Source organism: Littorina saxatilis, linkage group LG7 (genome assembly GCF_037325665.1).
Source record: "Littorina saxatilis isolate snail1 linkage group LG7, US_GU_Lsax_2.0, whole genome shotgun sequence".
Taxonomy (NCBI): domain Eukaryota; kingdom Metazoa; phylum Mollusca; class Gastropoda; order Littorinimorpha; family Littorinidae; genus Littorina; species Littorina saxatilis.
In genome coordinates this window covers 44,870,123-44,887,631 of record NC_090251.1, presented here as the reverse complement: position 1 = coordinate 44,887,631, position 17,509 = coordinate 44,870,123, and the positions used below count along the sequence as shown (strand labels likewise).

At 44.4% G+C, this 17,509-nt stretch overlaps 1 protein-coding gene across 4 annotated transcripts in view; it reads left to right on the top strand.

Moving 5' to 3' along the window:
* Positions 1 to 17,509, top strand: part of LOC138971565 (mediator of RNA polymerase II transcription subunit 25-like) — a 57,311-nt gene that overhangs the window by 11,966 nt on the left and 27,836 nt on the right. For all 4 annotated transcript variants that reach the window (XM_070344326.1, XM_070344324.1, XM_070344325.1 and 1 more), the window contains exons 5-13: positions 33 to 153; positions 533 to 598; positions 1,930 to 2,026; positions 2,928 to 2,993; positions 3,651 to 3,710; positions 5,950 to 6,104; positions 7,001 to 7,120; positions 9,792 to 9,816; positions 11,641 to 11,795. In XM_070344326.1, coding sequence (XP_070200427.1) covers positions 33 to 153; positions 533 to 598; positions 1,930 to 2,026; positions 2,928 to 2,993; positions 3,651 to 3,710; positions 5,950 to 6,104; positions 7,001 to 7,120; positions 9,792 to 9,816; positions 11,641 to 11,795 — 865 coding nt within the window. The remainder of the gene's footprint in view (positions 1 to 32; positions 154 to 532; positions 599 to 1,929; positions 2,027 to 2,927; positions 2,994 to 3,650; positions 3,711 to 5,949; positions 6,105 to 7,000; positions 7,121 to 9,791; positions 9,817 to 11,640; positions 11,796 to 17,509) is intronic.

Genomic DNA, 17,509 nt, shown 5'->3' with positions numbered 1-17,509 from the left:
GCAGCTAAGTCATGTCTACCTGTATGTTTCAGAGTGACGTCCGAGCGTCACTGCCTGCTGATCTGTAACTCCCCGCAGTACCACATGGTGGCCGAGGAGAGTAGTGAGTACAGTGGCTTCAACAGTGAGCAGCTGGCCATCATGATGGGGAAGGTACGTTCCTGCTTTGTCTTCTGTTTTGTTTCCGATGAGTCTCTGTCTGTTCCTTTCACTGTCTTAAGTCTATTTACAAAGGAATGAGTTATACAGGTTGTGGATGTGTTATATATTACTATTGACTTTTACATATATTGCTTTTTGGAGCATCTGTTTATTTCATATTTGTATCAGCTTGAATATATTAATTATTATTATTTATAGTTATTTATTAATTGATTGAATTTATAATTATCTTTAATTGCATTTTCTGTAAGGTAAAGACGTCCACGGTTAGACGTGCACACATGGTTAGGTACATTCATGTGTGGTGCATACTTAGGCATGTCACTTTTACTTTTGACTTAATTGAGTGAACTTGTTTGGTTTCTTTCAGAGGGGAATCAATCTGTCAATTATCTCACCAAGGAAGATCGCAGCCTTGCAGAAGCTGTTTGATGGTGTAAGTCAGCTACTGCCCTTGCTTCTTAAAGGCTGCCATACTCGTAGCGTTCATTAATTAATTCATATTGTTTACATGTGCCAATAATGTTATAAAACTGTACCTAAGGGGATATAATAACGATTGGCTGTAGCTTTCGAACACAGAAAAAAATATTTCAGTATTGCAAAGTGGTGTTGATAGTGTCGAATGTAAACAGAACAGTCTCAAACGCCATCTTTGGTTTACGAAACGTCACGAAGTGACGTCAACGGTCTAAAAATAGCCCAAGTCCTGGAGAACTGTTGCTAAACAATGCAATAAAGAATTAATTATTTCTCGTAATTGGTAAGGACTTCAAACCTAAAACTTTGCAGGAAGCTTAATTTATACATCCCCGCAACGATGGGAAAAGCCCTGGAAGTAATTAAACTAATTAGATAGGACTATGTCAGCCTTTAAATAATTATTTTTCTGTGCATTTATTAGACTTAGAGATAACACTTTCCATTTGCTATGTTATCTTAGTACTTTTAACTTTAAGCATCAGTAGACAGGGTTAGCTGCATTGGTAGTTTCATGGTTACCTTTACAGAGTCTCTTTGGGGTTTCTCTGTTCGGTGCCAGTCTCCATGTGTGTTGTTTGAAGGTGGGAGTGATACAGTTGAACCCTCTCCCCCCACCTCCACTTCCTCACTTTGAACACACACACACACACACACACACACACACACACACACACACACACACACACACACACACACAGACACACACAATTATCTTTTTAAGACCCTTACCTTTCATAGATTTTCTGTTCAATGTGCTTGTTGTCTTTTACTTCAATTGTAAGATTCCCCCCCCTTTTTTTTTAATCACATTTTGCAAAAAAAAGGGTTGTGGGGGGGGGGGGGGAGTGGGGTATTCCACTGGACTGAACACAGACAGGTGTTTGGCTGCCTGACGATGATTAACTCATTGTCTCCCAGGTACGGATATATCCATACCCACTCATATGGCTCTATCTGATCTGGTACGGATATATCCGTACACAGTCACTTCAGTCGCTTCCTGTAACGTCGATCGAACGGCTGCATTCCAGCGTGTTGATACACAGTTACTACAATTCTGAGTGACTTGCTGCAGCACAGCTGGTCTCGGCTAAAAGAAACTTGGTCAACATAGGTGGGGTACAAAGTGTTAAGACTGCATTGTGTGCGCATCTTTTCAGGCAAGGAGGGGGGGGGGAGAGGGAGGGGTGTGTGTTAGTGTGGGGTATTCCACTGTACTAAACACACACAGGTGTTTGGCTGCCTGACAATGATTAAGACTGCATTGTGTGTGCATCTTTTCAGGCAAGACACGGGGATGGCTACTCTGCTGCCCACCAGCCGAAAGACTACACAACAGACGCACGACACATGGTGCTGTTACACGGCTATCAACTGCAGGGTTGGTTTCTTGTCCTTTTCATTTTGTTTTTTATTTTCATTAATTGCTTTGAATAATCCACTGCTGGGAAATTTGGGTCGCTTCCTCCCAGTGGAAAGCTAGCCGCAAGAGAGCTGCGCTACCTAGGTGTGCGCATGTTTAGGTGTCATCAACCACCTGCACTTCTTGCAGAATGACCAAGGTCTTTTACATGCCACAGTGATAACACAGGGGTGGGGCATGGATATGGTCTCTGAGTCTGCATATTAACTTGATGCGTGTCTGTCTGTGATCCCACTAGATTTTCTGTGAACTGGTAGCACCTGAAAGAGGAGGAGAATGCATGCCTCAAAAGATGCTTGCTTGGTCACAGCATCCAGTTAAGTTAACGTGAAATAACACAGCAGTACCTTTATTGTGGTACAAGAAAAAATCAAATACAATGAAAATTGGCAGGATTGATTTGTTGTGTTTTTTGTCTTAAGTATTTTCACACAAAAAGTGGTGAAATCCTGGAACGTTTTGGTAAATGAGGATACTGTGAATACACACCTGTTTGCAGTTATATTTGTGTAGATTAATAGAAGAAGAGTGCATTGATTTGATACAGTATTACCTGCCATAGGACACTCTTGGACCTGCCAAAGTGTCCTTTCATGATAGGGGTTAGTTACGTTCCATTGACTTGATAGACTGGCTGACACGAGAAGATGCACTATATCTGGAGACGTTACCTCATGAAACTGTTCTCATGTTGTCATGGTTTCGTAACAATTCACAAGTGTTTTCTGGTTGGGAATGGTTAGATCTAACGTCTGTATAGTCCATAGTGCTTGTTACAGAGTACGTTTGTGGCAGAGAATTACATTTTGACATTTACAATTTTTCTGTAGCACATGTGGTTTTCTTTCTGTTTGTGCAGAACGCTCCCACAGTCCTTCTGCAGATGAAGACAAGCAAGGGGACGTCAACAAAATGCTTCACAGCGGTCAGTAGCCCAGTAGGAAGGTCGACAGAATGTGTGTCTACAATGTAAAAAGTGCCTTGCAATTCTAATTTGTTCTAGGCCGTTACTTTACTTTTCCCCGAAAGCTGCGTATGGCTGTCTGAATGGCGGGGTAAAAACGGTCATACACGTAAAAACCCACTCAACTCGTACAAAAGCATGAGTAAACCGCGGAGTTTCAGCCCATGGAAGAAGAAGAAGAAGTTACTTTTCTTGAAAAAATGGTCAGTCTATTCTAAGGCAGTGGTTGGTTTGTGGGTTGGGGTTATGAATCTGCAATAGGGCAAATGTACTGGTGCCTTGCCAGTGTGTTCTGACATGTTGTTGCTACTGATAACACACTGATACACAGATGGAAAGACAGACACATCGACCAGGTAAACCGACTTTGTGAGCACTTATTTTCAATGCTTAGCTAGAGTTGCTACTTTGTTGGTCTGCTTAGATTCTGGCAAGATGTCCTTCCATTTTTATTTTTACTTTTATTATTATTTAACTGATGCTAAAAAAGAAATTATGCATATAACCTTTTTTTGAGAGTAAAAACAGGGTTAAGATTCCAGGTGTGTGTGCGTGCATGTGTGTGTGTTATTTGTATGTGTGTTAGCTAGTTGCTGAGAAAGCTCTTGTGTTTTACAGTTCACAGTCCTGCTAGTGATGGACAGTTCAAAGTTCCATCCACAATCAATCCCGTTCATCGTGAGTTCATCTTCCTTTGTCCCTGTCTGTGTGTGCTGTTATTTGTGAGAGAAAATGAGAGATTCTTTAACATTTTCACATTTGGTGCTGTCAAATACATTACAGTGGAACCCCCCTTCTAAGACCACCAAATTTCAGACTTCTCCCTTTAAGACCCTGTTTTTTCAGGACTTATTTTTTTCATAACCTCTGTAATTTTACCCCCATTTTTAGACTCCCTCCTTTTTAAAACCCTGTTTTTTCAGACTTATTTTTTTCATAACCTCTGTAATTTTACCCCCATTTTAAGACTCCCTCCTTTTTAAGACCCTGTTTTTTCAGACTTATTTTTTTCATAACCTCTGTAATTTTACCCTTATTTTAAGACTCCCTCCTTTTTAAGACCCTGTTTTTTCAGACTTATTTTTTTCATACCCTCTGTAATTTTACCCTTATTTTATTTAAGACTCCCTCCTTTTTTGACTCACATGCGAAGCAAAAGTGAGTCTATGTACTCACCCGAGTCGTCCGTCCGTCCGTCCCCCCCGTCCGTCCGGACGTCCGTCCGGACATCCGTCCGGACGTCCATCCGGAAAACTTTAACGTTGGATATTTCTTGGACACTATTCAGTCTATCAGTACCAAATTTGGCAAGATGGTGTATGATGACAAGGCCCCAAAAAACATACATAGCATCTTGACCTTGCTTCAAGGTCAAGGTCGCAGGGGCCATAAATGTTGTCTAAAAAACAGCTATTTTTCCCATTTTCTCTGAAGTTTTTGAGATTCAATACCTCACCTATATATGATATATAGGGCAAAGTAAGCCCCATCTTTTGATACCAGTTTGGTTTACCTTGCTTCAAGGTCAAGGTCACAGGAGCTCTTCAAAGTTGGATTGTATACATATTTTGAAGTGACCTTGACCCTGAACTATGGAAGATAACTGTTTCAAACTTAAAAATTATGTGGGGCACATGTTATGCTTTCATCATGAGACACATTTGGTCACATATGATCAAGGTCAAGGTCACTTTGACCCTTATGAAATGTGACCAAAATAAGGTAGTGAACCACTAAAAGTGACCATATCTCATGGTAGAAAGAGCCAATAAGCACCATTGTACTTCCTATGTCTTGAATTAACAGCTTTGTGTTGCATGACCTTGGATGACCTTGACCTTGGGTCAAGGTCACATGTATTTTGGTAGGAAAAATGTGTAAAGCCGTTCTTAGTGTATGATGTCATTGCTAGGTTTAGTTATTTGACCTTGACCCTGAAGGTCAAGGTCATGTAAAGGTCAAGGTCAAGCATGTGAGTCGTATGGGCTTTGCCCTTCTTGTAAGACCTTGTTTTTTCAGACTTATTTTTTTCATAACCTCTGTAATTTTACCCCCATTTTAAGACTCCCTCCTTTTTAAGACCTTGTTTTTTCAGACTTATTTTTTTCATAACCTCTGTAATTTTACCCCCATTTTAAGACTCCCTCCTTTTTAAGACCTTGTTTTTTCAGACTTATTTTTTTCATAACCTCTGTAATTTTACCCCCATTTTAAGACTCCCTCCTTTTTAAGACCCTGTTTTTTCAGACTTATTTTTTTCATAACCTCTGTAATTTTACCCCCATTTTAAGACTCCCTCCCTTTTAAGACTACCTCCTTTTTAAGACCTGAATTTCTCAGATTTTTGGAGGTCTTAAAAGGGGGGTTCCACTGTACCCCAATTACAACAAATGTGTGCTGTTTAAGAGCTGGTCTTACCTCAACAAACTGCCGTTTTGAGTAAAGACAGCAAAAGCAGTGTCTCCTTGGTGAAGGTGTAGCCTTGTCAGTTTAACCAGTTTAGTTCACGGATACCATGAAACCTCCCTTTTCTTGCCATGGATTGAAATCCCCCCCCTGTTTATAACATAGTTAAATTAACCTCCGTTTTAAGACCTGATTATCTCAGATTTTGTTGCGATTTTCAAGGATGGGTGAGGGGAGGAGGGAGTGAGAGTGCGGGTATGGATATGTGTGGTTTGGGTAATGTGTGTATTGATGTGTCATTTTATGTGTCTATATGTTCTTAGAATGTGTTTTTATGTGATGTTATTTTGTACACGAGCCAAAAGAAAAAATTCTGTTTGTTGTATTCAGATTATAAAGTTTTATCGAATTGAATTGAATTAAATTGAATTAAATAGTTTAATCCATGCAGCTTAAAGCAATGAAGAAATGTACAACTGTACCTACTGTGCCTACTGTGCCTGTGTAACAGCCATGCCAGTGGGAAGCCAGCCCAGCCAGCAGCCGGGCATGCAGAACGCACCAGGTATGGCACCAGGCATGGCGGGACCCCAGATAATGGCCGTTCATCCCCAGATGGCGCCGGGCATGCACCCTGGGCAGCAACACATGCCTCCACACTCTCAGGTGAGTGGGTGATATCAAGCAACACATGCCTCCATACTCTCAGGTGAGTGGGTGATATCAAGCAACACATGCCTCCACACTCTCAGGTGAGTGGGTGATATCTTGCAACACATACCTCCACACTCTCAGGTGAGTGGGTGATATCAAGCAAAACATGCCTCCACACTCTCAGGTGAGTGGGTGATATCAAGCAACACATACATACCTCCACACTCTCAGGTGAGTGGGTGATATCACGCAACACATACCTCCACACTCTCAGGTGAGTGGGTGATATCAAGCCACACATGCCTCCACACTCTCAGGTGAGTGGGTGATATCAAGCAACACATGCCTCCACTCTCAGGTGAGTGGGTGATATCAAGCAACACATGCCTCCACACTCAAAATCAGGACTAAGGAGCAAACCTGTTGGGCAGGGATGGTAATTCTCCTTAGTAATTCCTTACTTTTTTGTTATCTCAGATTTCCTCAATGACAAAATTCTAGAGAAGGGAAGAAAAACAACAAAATGCGTGTGTGTGTGTGTGTGCAACTCGACAAACATTCTTGGACCACCTTAACCTGTTTGCTGCCAGGAAGTATTTGTATACAAAGCATTACCTGTGTTTACCTCAAATGACAACGTACAGTGTGCCCTTGATGTATAATTTATTCATTTATTCATACTATAAATGAATACACAACACACACACACACATTTAGTTTTTTTTCTTCTTCTTCTGTTGTTGTTTATTGAACAGTTTAGCGCCCATTAAAGCAAATTACCCAGGACGCCAGCTGACATCCCACAGGCAGCAAAAGGGTTGACTGCAAGCCATTTTTCTTGATTTTGAAAATTCTCAGCTTTCATCCCAGGATGGGTGTATAAATGTTGTGTGTAACATGTTTTCCAGCAACAAGGATTCACCCAGGGCTATCCCATGGGGCCTATGGGGCCGGGTGGTCAGCGCATGGCTGGTCCCATGCAGGGCCTCACCAAGCAGCAAGCGGATGCTGTTAAAGCAAGCATGGTTGTGAGTTTGCGTTCAATCTTATCTGTCTCTGTCTTTATCTATCTCTGTCTCTGTCTTTCTCTATCTCTATGTGATTCTCTGTATCTGGGACTGGTCCCATGCAAGGCCTCACCACGCAGCAAGGCGCAGCTGTCAAAGCAAGCATGGTTGTGAGTTTGCGTTTAATCTTATCTGTCTCTGTCTTTATCTATCTCTGTCTCTGTCTTTCTCTATCTCTATGTGATTCTCTGTATCTGGGACTGGTCCCATGCAAGGCCTCACCACGCAGCAAGGCGCAGCTGTCAAAGCAAGCATGGTTGTGAGTTTGCTTTCAATCTTATCTGTCTCTGTCTTTCTCTATCTCTGTCTTTCTCTATCTCTATGTGATTCTCTGTATCTGGAACTGGTTATATGCAAGGCCTCACCATGCTGAAAGCAGCTGCTGTTAAAGCGAGCATGGTTGTGAGTTTGCTTTCAATCATGTCTCTCTTTCTTTATCTCTGTCTGTCTCTCTCTATCTCTGTCTCTATGTGATTCTCTGTCTCTGGTCCTATGCAAGGCATCACCATGCAGCTAGCCGCAGCTGTTTAAGCGAGCATCGTTGTGAGTTTGCTTTGAATCATCTTTGTCTCTGTTTCTGTCTCTTTCTTTGTCTCTGTTTTTATCTCTGTCTCTGGTCCTATGCAAAGCCTCACCATGCAGCTAGCCGCAGCTGTTAAAGCGAGCATCGTTGTGAGTTTGCTTTGAATCATCTTTGTGTCTCTGTTTCTGTCTCTTTCTTTGTCTCTGTCTGTATCTCTGTCTCTGGTCCTATGCAAAGACTCACCATGCAGCTAGCCGCAGCTGTTAAAGCGAGCATCGTTGTGAGTTTGCTTTGAATCATCTTTGTGTCTCTGTTTCTGTCTCTTTCTTTGTCTCTGTCTTTATCTCTGTCTCTGGTCCTATGCAAAGGCTCACCATGCAGCTAGCCGCAGCTGTTAAAGCGAGCATCGTTGTGAGTTTGCTTTGAATCATCTTTGTGTCTCTGTTTCTGTCTCTTTCTTTGTCTCTGTCTGTATCTCTGTCTCTGGTCCTATGCAAAGGCTCACCATGCAGCAAGTTACTGCTATTAAAGCAAGCATTATTGTGATTTTGCTTTCAGTCATCTCAGTATCTGTTTTCTCCTGTGTCTCTCTGCCTGTCAGTCTTTTGAAGTGTCTTTGGGGGCTGGTCCGCTGCGTGTGCCAAATATGCAGCCAGCATAAAGCCTTTGAGTTAGTTTGGCAAGTGTGTGTAGGTGCATGCAGACCTGTTTACCAGTACGATTTGGGCGTATTTTGTACGCCAAATTATTATCAGTACGCAAATACGCGACACACGCACAAAATACGCAGAAGAAAAAGTCTAGAATACGTTTTCCGGTATTGGTGTGCTGATTACGGGATGGTACAACTGATACCGGTTTCGGTCGAAGGGAGATAACCATGACAGCGAGTCTTCAGCTGTGGAAACCTTGTTCAGTTGTTGGCACATGCGATCGTCTGGACAATCGTGGGAAAATGAAGCGGTAAAAGGTGCCAGTTTCGGATGACTGTACCAAGTCTAAACAGCAGAAGCACCAGATTTTCTTGGAGAAATATAAGAAAGAGCCAGGAATTGTGGAGTTTACTATGGGAAAAAGTCATGCACACTGCAAGTATTGTGAATCAGATTTCTCCGTTGCCCATGCTGGGAAATATGACATCGAACGACACTGCAGTTCCAAAACTCACATGGACAAGGTTGCTGCAAAGAAATCCGCTGAAAGCTGCCAAGGAATTATGAAGTTCATTCCCGCAAAGCAAATCCTGCCAGAAGAAAAGGCTGTAGACATCTAGTCCGTGCTGAAGCAATGTTTTCTGAGATGATTGTAAAAATGAACTTGCCACTGTCAACCGCAGATGTTATTTCACGAACTTCATCTTTTCATAATCAATCTGCTTGGAAGACACTGGTTATAATGTTATAAACTGACAGGTAAATAAAATTGTTTTACCCTGTTGTATCGGAAGGAGTTAAATTCTGAAGATGTTCACAAGACATGCTATTCTTACACAAACACGTTTGCACCCACGCGTACGTTTTCCCTAGCCCATATGGCTTTGCTTGCAAAGTACACCAACTTTTTAAAAATACACTCAACTTTTTGAAAAAGTACTCTTGCCTCAGGTTTAGGGTAAACAGGTCTGTGCATGTGTAACCGAGTGCCGAAACACTATGATCACCTCAGGAGGCGAAGTGCAATCAAACAGGATTGAAAATGTTAGGGCTAATTTCTTAGCCCTATAAAAACTGTTATGCAAACCCGAAGGTTTCCATGAACATACAGACAATCAGAAACCACCAGACCCCATCACAAACAGAATTCCACAATCAACCTGTGTTGACTTAAAGGCCAACAACTCGGGTGCAGAGTCTGCTGTGAAAGGAGCGGTAGCCTCCCCTGTCACACATGTATGTGTTAAGTCTGTGTCAGAAGTTTTCTTGCTTTCTCTCTTTGTAGAAAAGCTGAAAGGCAAGCTAAGAGTTTAAGTGTTTGTGTATGTGTACGTGTGTGCCTGTATATATATGCATATGTGTTTGCGTCGGTGTGGGTGTGTGTGGTTGCTTGAAAAAATTCTAAGGTAGATGAACGTTTCAACTGAAGAATTAATATATTTTCTTCTATTTCCAGAATGACATGAAGAATCACGTTATAGGTAAGTTGTTTTTATATGTGCCCGTATTTAGTGTATAGGTGATCCATAAACAAGTTGTTGAAATTGAGTTTTGACATTTTTCAGATATTTGGGACATCAGCTGATTTAACTCTTACCAGTTCAGGGGTTTTAGGGCATATTTTACAGTGCTGTTGGTGCCTACATGCCGAGTGGCTATCTGGGGTCATATTCTAAATGAAATATAGAAAGTTATATATCAAATGAAAGGAAAATGAATAAGCTTTTCATATTTGCAAAGAGAATTGTGCTATCTTTAAAAGTAAAAAAGGTTATGGGGGTGACAACATGATTTTTTTTTTCTTAATGGTTTATTCAGGCATCAACATTTACAATATAGTAGGCACATGTGACAACACAGCAGTTGTGAATTATCTTCATGTGACAAATCATAAGTGAATCCTCTGTAAATGAAACAGGAGAACAAAAAGACACAACGGAAAAACATGATATTTGGCTGGAAAATACGGATATAAACTATTATGTTTTCCATTATTCGACTAAGGTATTGTATTGTAGCCACTTCTTTAAAAAACATGTATACTTCATTTCCATTTGGTGTACATATTTGTCAACTTGTGTAAGTAAGACAGTTCTTTGAGAAACATTTGCAATGGACAACATGATTTTTGTTGAAATTTGTACGCCCATTTTTTGGAACACGTAACAAACACAAAGAAGACATTTTTTTGTGTTGAGTTTATTTTAGATATGCTGCTAACTAGTCTGTTTTTGGAATTAATTTTACATAACATAGCAAAGTTTTATTGAGTTTTGCTGATAAACAAAAAAGTTATTGTCACCTGAATACCCCCACCCAAATTTCAAAGTTGGACGTTTCATGACATACGCATGCCTAAGGCAAAAAAAAAAAAAGTCTGTTACGATATCCCGACCGACCCTATTTTTTCGAAGCGACCCCAGACTTTTTTTTTGGCATTTGGGGGGGGGGGGGGGGGGGGGAAATCCTTTGTTTTTTGGCAAAATAACTTAAAAATATGGTTTTTGGAGGGGAAAAAAAGAAAAAAAAAAGAAAAAAAGGTCTTTGTTTTTTGGCAAAATAACTCCCGACCTACCGACCCTATTGTTTTGGCCTATATTTCCGTTAACAGACTATTTATTTTTTTGGCCTAATAATGCATTCATATAACTAACATAACAAAAACCCAGCTTGTTTCTGTCATAAAGTGTGTCTAACATATGAGTTTATCCACTGTCCAACCCATCCAATGTAAAATAACCCTTTTTTTTTTGATAATTAGATAATTGGTCAGTGGAAAACTACAGGGGGGGGGGGGGGGGGTGGGGGGCATCGTAAGCTTGCTTACGATGGGTAAGGGAGCGAACTGGTAAGAGTTAAGGTCTTATTCTGAGTGATCAAGTCTGTTTCTCTATCAGAACATCTTGACCCATTGAAAAACAAAATGTAAGGCCTACAAGGTCCCTATATGAATCCATCAACAAATATTATTCCCAGCGTAACTCGTGCTAGATAACAAATCTCAGGACTTAAAAGGATCAAAACAAAAGTTTGATGGTATTAAAATAATTTGAATTGGAATTTGGATGCAAAAGTTTTGACCTTACTCTGAGTGTAATTTAACACCTTGCGTGGTAGTAGAAGCTAGCCATCCCATACCCTTCCGAACACTCTGTTCAGATCTCTTTCCAGTTACTCCTGAGCAGATGAAGCTGGATAGCAATATATCTGTCCTTCCCAAGAAAAACCAAAATGTAAGAGACACTTAAGACCAGAAAACCAACAGTAACTTTAAAAAAAAAGATTTTTTTCTGTTGTGACTTCAGGACATGGCGTGCCTGTGTCCCACCAAGGGCAAGGCATGATGGGTCCGGGAAACGTTACCATGTCAACACAAGGCATGATGATAGTACCGCAGAGCCAGACAGTCATGGCACAAGGTGGCCCACCCCAATCCGGCCTTCCGCCTATGATGCAACAGGTATGGGAATGGAACCTGATCTTTCTCTGTTTCTCTCTTCCTCTCTCCCCCCTCTCTCTCTCCCCCCCCTCTCTCTCTTACCTTCTATTCTTCTCTCCCTCTCTTACCCTCTCTCTTGCTTCTCTCTCCCTGACCCTCTTTCCCTATCTCTCCGCCTCCCTCTCACTCTCCTTCATTCTCTCTCCCTCTTGCTCCCCCTTTCTCCCTCTCTCCTGCTCCCTCTCCCTCTCTCCTGCTCCCTCTCTCTCCCTCTTGCTCCCCCTTTCTCCCTCTCTCCTGCTCCCTCTCTCTTCCTCTTGCTCCCCCTTTCTCCCTCTCTCCTGCTCCCTCTCTCTTTTTCTTTCAATGGACAGGTTGGAAGATAAGGCTATGCCTAAAACCTTTATCCTTATGTAATAACGTTCTGAGTTTTGTCTCTGTCTCTATCTTTTTTTCTCCCTCTCTATCCCTCTCTCTCCCTCTCTGTCTCACTCTCTGTTTTCCCCTCTCTGTCTCACTCTCTGTCTCCCCCTCTTTGTCTTTCTCTCTGTTTCCCCCTCTCTGTCTCACTCTCTGTTTTCCCCTCTCTGTCTCACTCTCTGTTTCCCCCTCTTTGTCTCACTCTCTGTTTCCCCCTCTTTGTCTCACTCTCTGTTTCCCCCTCTCTGTCTCACTCTCTGTTTCCCCCTCTGTGTCTCACTCTCTGTCTCCCCCTCTTTGTCATTCTCTCTGTTTCCCCCTCTCTGTCTCACTCTCTGTTTCCCCCTCTTTGTCTCACTCTCTGTTTCCCCCTCTTTGTCTCACTCTCTGTTTCCCCCTCTTTGTCTCACTCTCTGTTTCCCCCTCTTTGTCTCACTCTCTGTTTCCCCCTCTTTGTCTCACTCTCTGTTTCCCCCTCTCTGTCTCACTCTCTGTTTCCCCCTCTCTGTCTCACTCTCTGTTTCCCCCTCTCTGTCTCACTCTCTGTTTCCCCCTCTCTGTCTCACTCTCTGTTTCCCCCTCTTTGTCTCACTCTCTGTTTCCCCCTCTTTGTCTCACTCTCTGTTTCCCCCTCTCTGTCTCACTCTCTGTCTCCCCCTCTCTGTCTCACTCTCTGTTTCCTCCTCTCTGTCTCACTCTCTGTTTCCCCCTCTCTGTCTCACTCTCTGTTTCCCCCTCTCTGTCTCACTCTCTGTTTCCCCCTCTTTGTCTCACTCTCTGTTTCCCCCTCTCTGTCTCACTCTCTGTTTCCCCCTCTTTGTCTCACTCTCTGTTTCCCCCTCTTTGTCTCACTCTCTGTTTCCCCCTCTCTGTCTCACTCTCTGTTTCCCCCTCTTTGTCTCACTCTCTGTTTCCCCCTCTTTGTCTCACTCTCTGTTTCCCCCTCTCTGTCTCACTCTCTGTTTCCCCCTCTTTGTCTCACTCTCTGTCTCCCCCTCTTTGTCTTTCTCTCTGTTTCCCCCTCTCTGTCTCACTCTGTTTCCCCCTCTCTGTCTCACTCTCTGTTTCCTCCTCTCTGTCTCACTCTCTGTTTCCCCCTCTCTGTCTCACCCTCTGTTTCCCCCTCTTTGTCTCACTCTGTTTTCCCCTCTTTGTCTCACTCTCTGTTTCCCCCTCTTTGTCTCACTCTCTGTCTCCCCCTCTTTGTCTCACTCTTTGTTTCCCCCTCTTTGTCTCACTCTCTGTTTCCCCCTCTTTGTCTCACTCTCTGTCTCCCCCTCTTTGTCTCACTCTCTGTTTCTCCCTCTTTGTCTCACTCTCTGTTTCCCCCTCTCTGTCTCACTCTTTGTTTCCCCCTCTTTGTCTCACTCTCTGTTTCCCCCTCTTTGTCTCACTCTCTGTTTCCCCCTCTTTGTCTCACTCTCTGTCTCCCCCTCTTTGTCTCACTCTCTGTTTCCCCCTCTTTGTCTCACTCTCTGTTTCCCCCTCTTTGTCTCACTCTCTGTCTCCCCCTCTTTGTCTCACTCTCTGTTTCCCCCTCTTTGTCTCACTCTCTGTTTCCCCCTTTTTGTCTCACTCTCTGTCTCCCCCTCTTTGTCTCACTCTCTGTTTCCCCCTCTTTGTCTCACTCTCTGTTTCCCCCTCTCTGTCTCACTCTCTGTTTCCCCCTCTTTGTCTCACTCTCTGTCTCCCCCTCTTTGTCTCACTCTCTGTCTCCCCCTCTCTGTCTCACTCTCTGTTTCCCCCTCTCTGTCTCACTCTCTGTTTCCCCCTCTTTGTCTCACTCTCTGTTTCCCCCTCTTTGTCTCACTCTCTGTTTCCCCCTCTCTATCTCACTCTCTGTCTCCCCCTCTCTGTCTCACTCTGTTTCCCCCTCTCTGTCTCACTCTCTGTTTCCCCCTCTCTGTCTCACTCTCTGTTTCCCCCTCTCTGTCTCACTCTCTGTTTCCCCCTCTCTGTCTCACTCTCTGTTTCCCCCTCTCTGTCTCACTCTCTGTTTCCCCCTCTCTGTCTCACTCTCTGTTTCCCCCTCTTTGTCTCACTCTCTGTTTCCCCCTCTCTGTCTCACTCTCTGTTTCCCCCTCTTTGTCTCACTCTCTGTTTCCCCCTCTTTGTCTCACTCTCTGTTTCCCCCTCTCTGTCTCACTCTCTGTTTCCCCCTCTTTGTCTCACTCTCTGTTTCCCCCTCTTTGTCTCACTCTCTGTTTCCCCCTCTCTGTCTCACTCTCTGTTTCCCCCTCTTTGTCTCACTCTCTGTCTCCCCCTCTTTGTCTTTCTCTCTGTTTCCCCCTCTCTGTCTCACTCTCTGTTTCCCCCTCTTTGTCTCACTCTCTGTTTCCCCCTCTGTGTCTCACTCTCTGTTTCCCCCTCTCTGTCTCACCCTCTGTTTCCCCCTCTTTGTCTCACTCTGTTTCCCCCTCTTTGTCTCACTCTCTGTTTCCCCCTCTTTGTCTCACTCTCTGTCTCCCCCTCTTTGTCTCACTCTTTGTTTCCCCCTCTTTGTCTCACTCTCTGTTTCCCCCTCTTTGTCTCACTCTCTGTCTCCCCCTCTTTGTCTCACTCTCTGTTTCTCCCTCTTTGTCTCACTCTCTGTTTCCCCCTCTCTGTCTCACTCTTTGTTTCCCCCTCTTTGTCTCACTCTCTGTTTCCCCCTCTTTGTCTCACCCTCTGTTTCCCCCTCTTTGTCTCACTCTCTGTTTCCCCCTCTTTGTCTCACTCTCTGTTTCCCCCTCTTTGTCTCACTCTCTGTCTCCCCCTCTTTGTCTCACTCTCTGTTTCCCACTCTTTGTCTCACTCTGTTTCCCCCTCTCTGTCAAACTCTCTGTTTCCCCCTCTTTGTCTCACTCTCTGTCTCCCCCTCTTTGTCTCACTCTCTGTCTCCCCCTCTTTGTCTCACTCTCTGTCTCCCCCTCTTTGTCTCACTCTCTGTTTCCCCCTCTTTGTCTCACTCTCTGTTTTCCCCTCTTTGTCTCACTCTCTGTTTCCCCCTCTTTGTCTCACTCTCTGTTTCCCCCTCTTTGTCTCACCCTCTGTTTCCCCCTCTCTGTCTCACTCTCTGTCTCACTCTCTGTCTCACTCTCTGTCTCCCCCTCTTTGTCTTTCTCTCTCTGTTTCCCCCTCTTTGTCTCACTCTCTGTCTCCCCCTCTTTGTCTCACTCTCTGTCTCACTCTCTGTCTCCCCGTCTCTGTCTCACTCTCTGTTTCCCCCTCTTTGTCTCACTCTCTGTCTCACTCTCTGTTTCCCCCTCTTTGTCTCACTCTCTGTCTCACTCTCTGTTTCCCCCTCTTTGTCTCACTCTCTGTCTCCCCCTCTTTGTCTCACTCTCTGTCTCACTCTCTGTTTCCCCCTCTTTGTCTCACTCTCTGTCTCACTCTCTGTTTCCCCCTCTTTGTCTCACTCTCTGTTTCCCCCTCTTTGTCTCACTCTCTGTCTCACTCTCTGTTTCCCCCTCTCTGTCTCACTCTCTGTCTCACTCTGTTTCCCCCTCTTTGTCTCACTCTCTGTTTCCCCCTCTTTGTCTCACTCTCTGTCTCCCCCTCTTTGTCTCACTCTCTGTCTCACTCTCTGTCTCCCCCTCTCTGTCTCACTCTCTGTTTCCCCCTCTTTGTCTCACTCTCTGTTTCCCCCTCTTTGTCTCACTCTCTGTTCCCCCTCTCTGTCTCACTCTCTGTCTCACTCTCTGTTTCCCCCTCTTTGTCTCACTCTCTGTCTCACTCTCTGTTTCCCCCTCTTTGTCTCACTCTCTGTCTCACTCTCTGTTTCCCCCTCTTCGTCTCACTCTCTGTCTCCCCCTCTTTGTCTCACTCTCTGTCTCACTCTCTGTTTCCCCCTCTTTGTCTCACTCTCTGTCTCACTCTCTGTTTCCCCCTCTTTGTCTCACTCTCTGTTTCCCCCTCTTTGTCTCACTCAGTCTCACTCTCTGTTTCCCCCTCTCTGTCTCACTCTGTTTCCCCCTCTTTGTCTCACTCTCTGTTTCCCCCTCTTTGTCTCACTCTCTGTCTCACTCTCTGTTTCCCCCTCTCTGTCTCGCTCTCTGTCTCCCCCTCTCTATCCCTCTCTCTCCCTCTCTATCTCACTCTCTGTCTCACTCTCTGTCTCACTCTCTGTTTCCCCCTCTTTGTCTCACTCTCTGTCTCACTCTCTGTTTCCCCCTCTTTGTCTCACTCTCTGTTTCCCCCTCTTTGTTTCCCTCTCTGTCTCACTCTCTGTCTCACTCTCTGTCTCACTCTCTGTCTCACTCTCTGTTTCCCCCTCTCTATCCCTCTCTGTCTCACTCTCTGTCTCACTCTCTGTCTCACTCTCTGTCTCACTCTCTGTTTCCCCCTCTTTGTTTCCCTCTCTGTCTCACTCTCTGTCTCACTCTCTGTCTCACTCTCTGTCTCACTCTCTGTCTCCCCCTCTCTATCCCTCTCTCTCCCTCTCTGTCTCACTCTCTGTCTCACTCTTTGTTCCCCCCTCTTTGTCTCACTCTCTGTCTCCCCCTCTTTGTCTCACTCTCTGTTTCCCCCTCTTTGTCTCACTCTCTGTTTCCCCCTCTTTGTCTCACTCTCTGTTTCCCCCTCTTTGTCTCACCCTCTGTTTCCCCCTCTTTGTCTCACTCTCTGTCTCCCCCTCTTTGTCTCACTCTCTGTTTCTCCCTCTTTGTCTCACTCTCTGTTTCCCCCTCTTTGTCTCACTCTCTGTTTCCCCCTCTTTGTCTCACTCTCTGTTTCCCCCTCTTTGTCTCACTCTCTGTTTCCCCCTCTCTGTCTCACTCTCTGTTTCCCCCTCTTTGTCTCACTCTCTGTTTCCCCCTCTTTGTCTCACTCTCTATTTCCCCCTCTCTGTCTCACTCTCTGTCTCACTCTCTGTCTCACTCTCTGTCTCCCCCTCTTTGTCTTTCTCTCTCTGTTTCCCCCTCTTTTTCTCACTCTCTGTCTCCCCCTATTTGTCTCACTCTCTGTCTCCCCCTCTCTGTCTCACTCTCTGTCTCCCTCTCTGTTTCCCCCTCTTTGTCTCACTCTCTGTCTCACTCTCTGTTTCCCCCTCTCTGTCTCACTCTCTGTTTTCCCCTCTTTGTCTCACTCTCTGTCTCACTCTCTGTTTCCCCCTCTTTGTCTCACTCTCTGTCTCACTCTCTGTTTCCCCCTCTTTGTCTCACTCTCTGTCTCCCCCTCTTTGTCTCACTCTCTGTCTCACTCTCTGTTTCCCCCTCTTTGTCTCACTCTCTGTCTCACTCTATGTTTCCCCCTCTTTGTCTCACTCTCTGTTTCCCCCTCTTTGTCTCACTCTCTGTCTCACTCTCTGTTTCCCCCTCTCTGTCTCACTCTCTGTC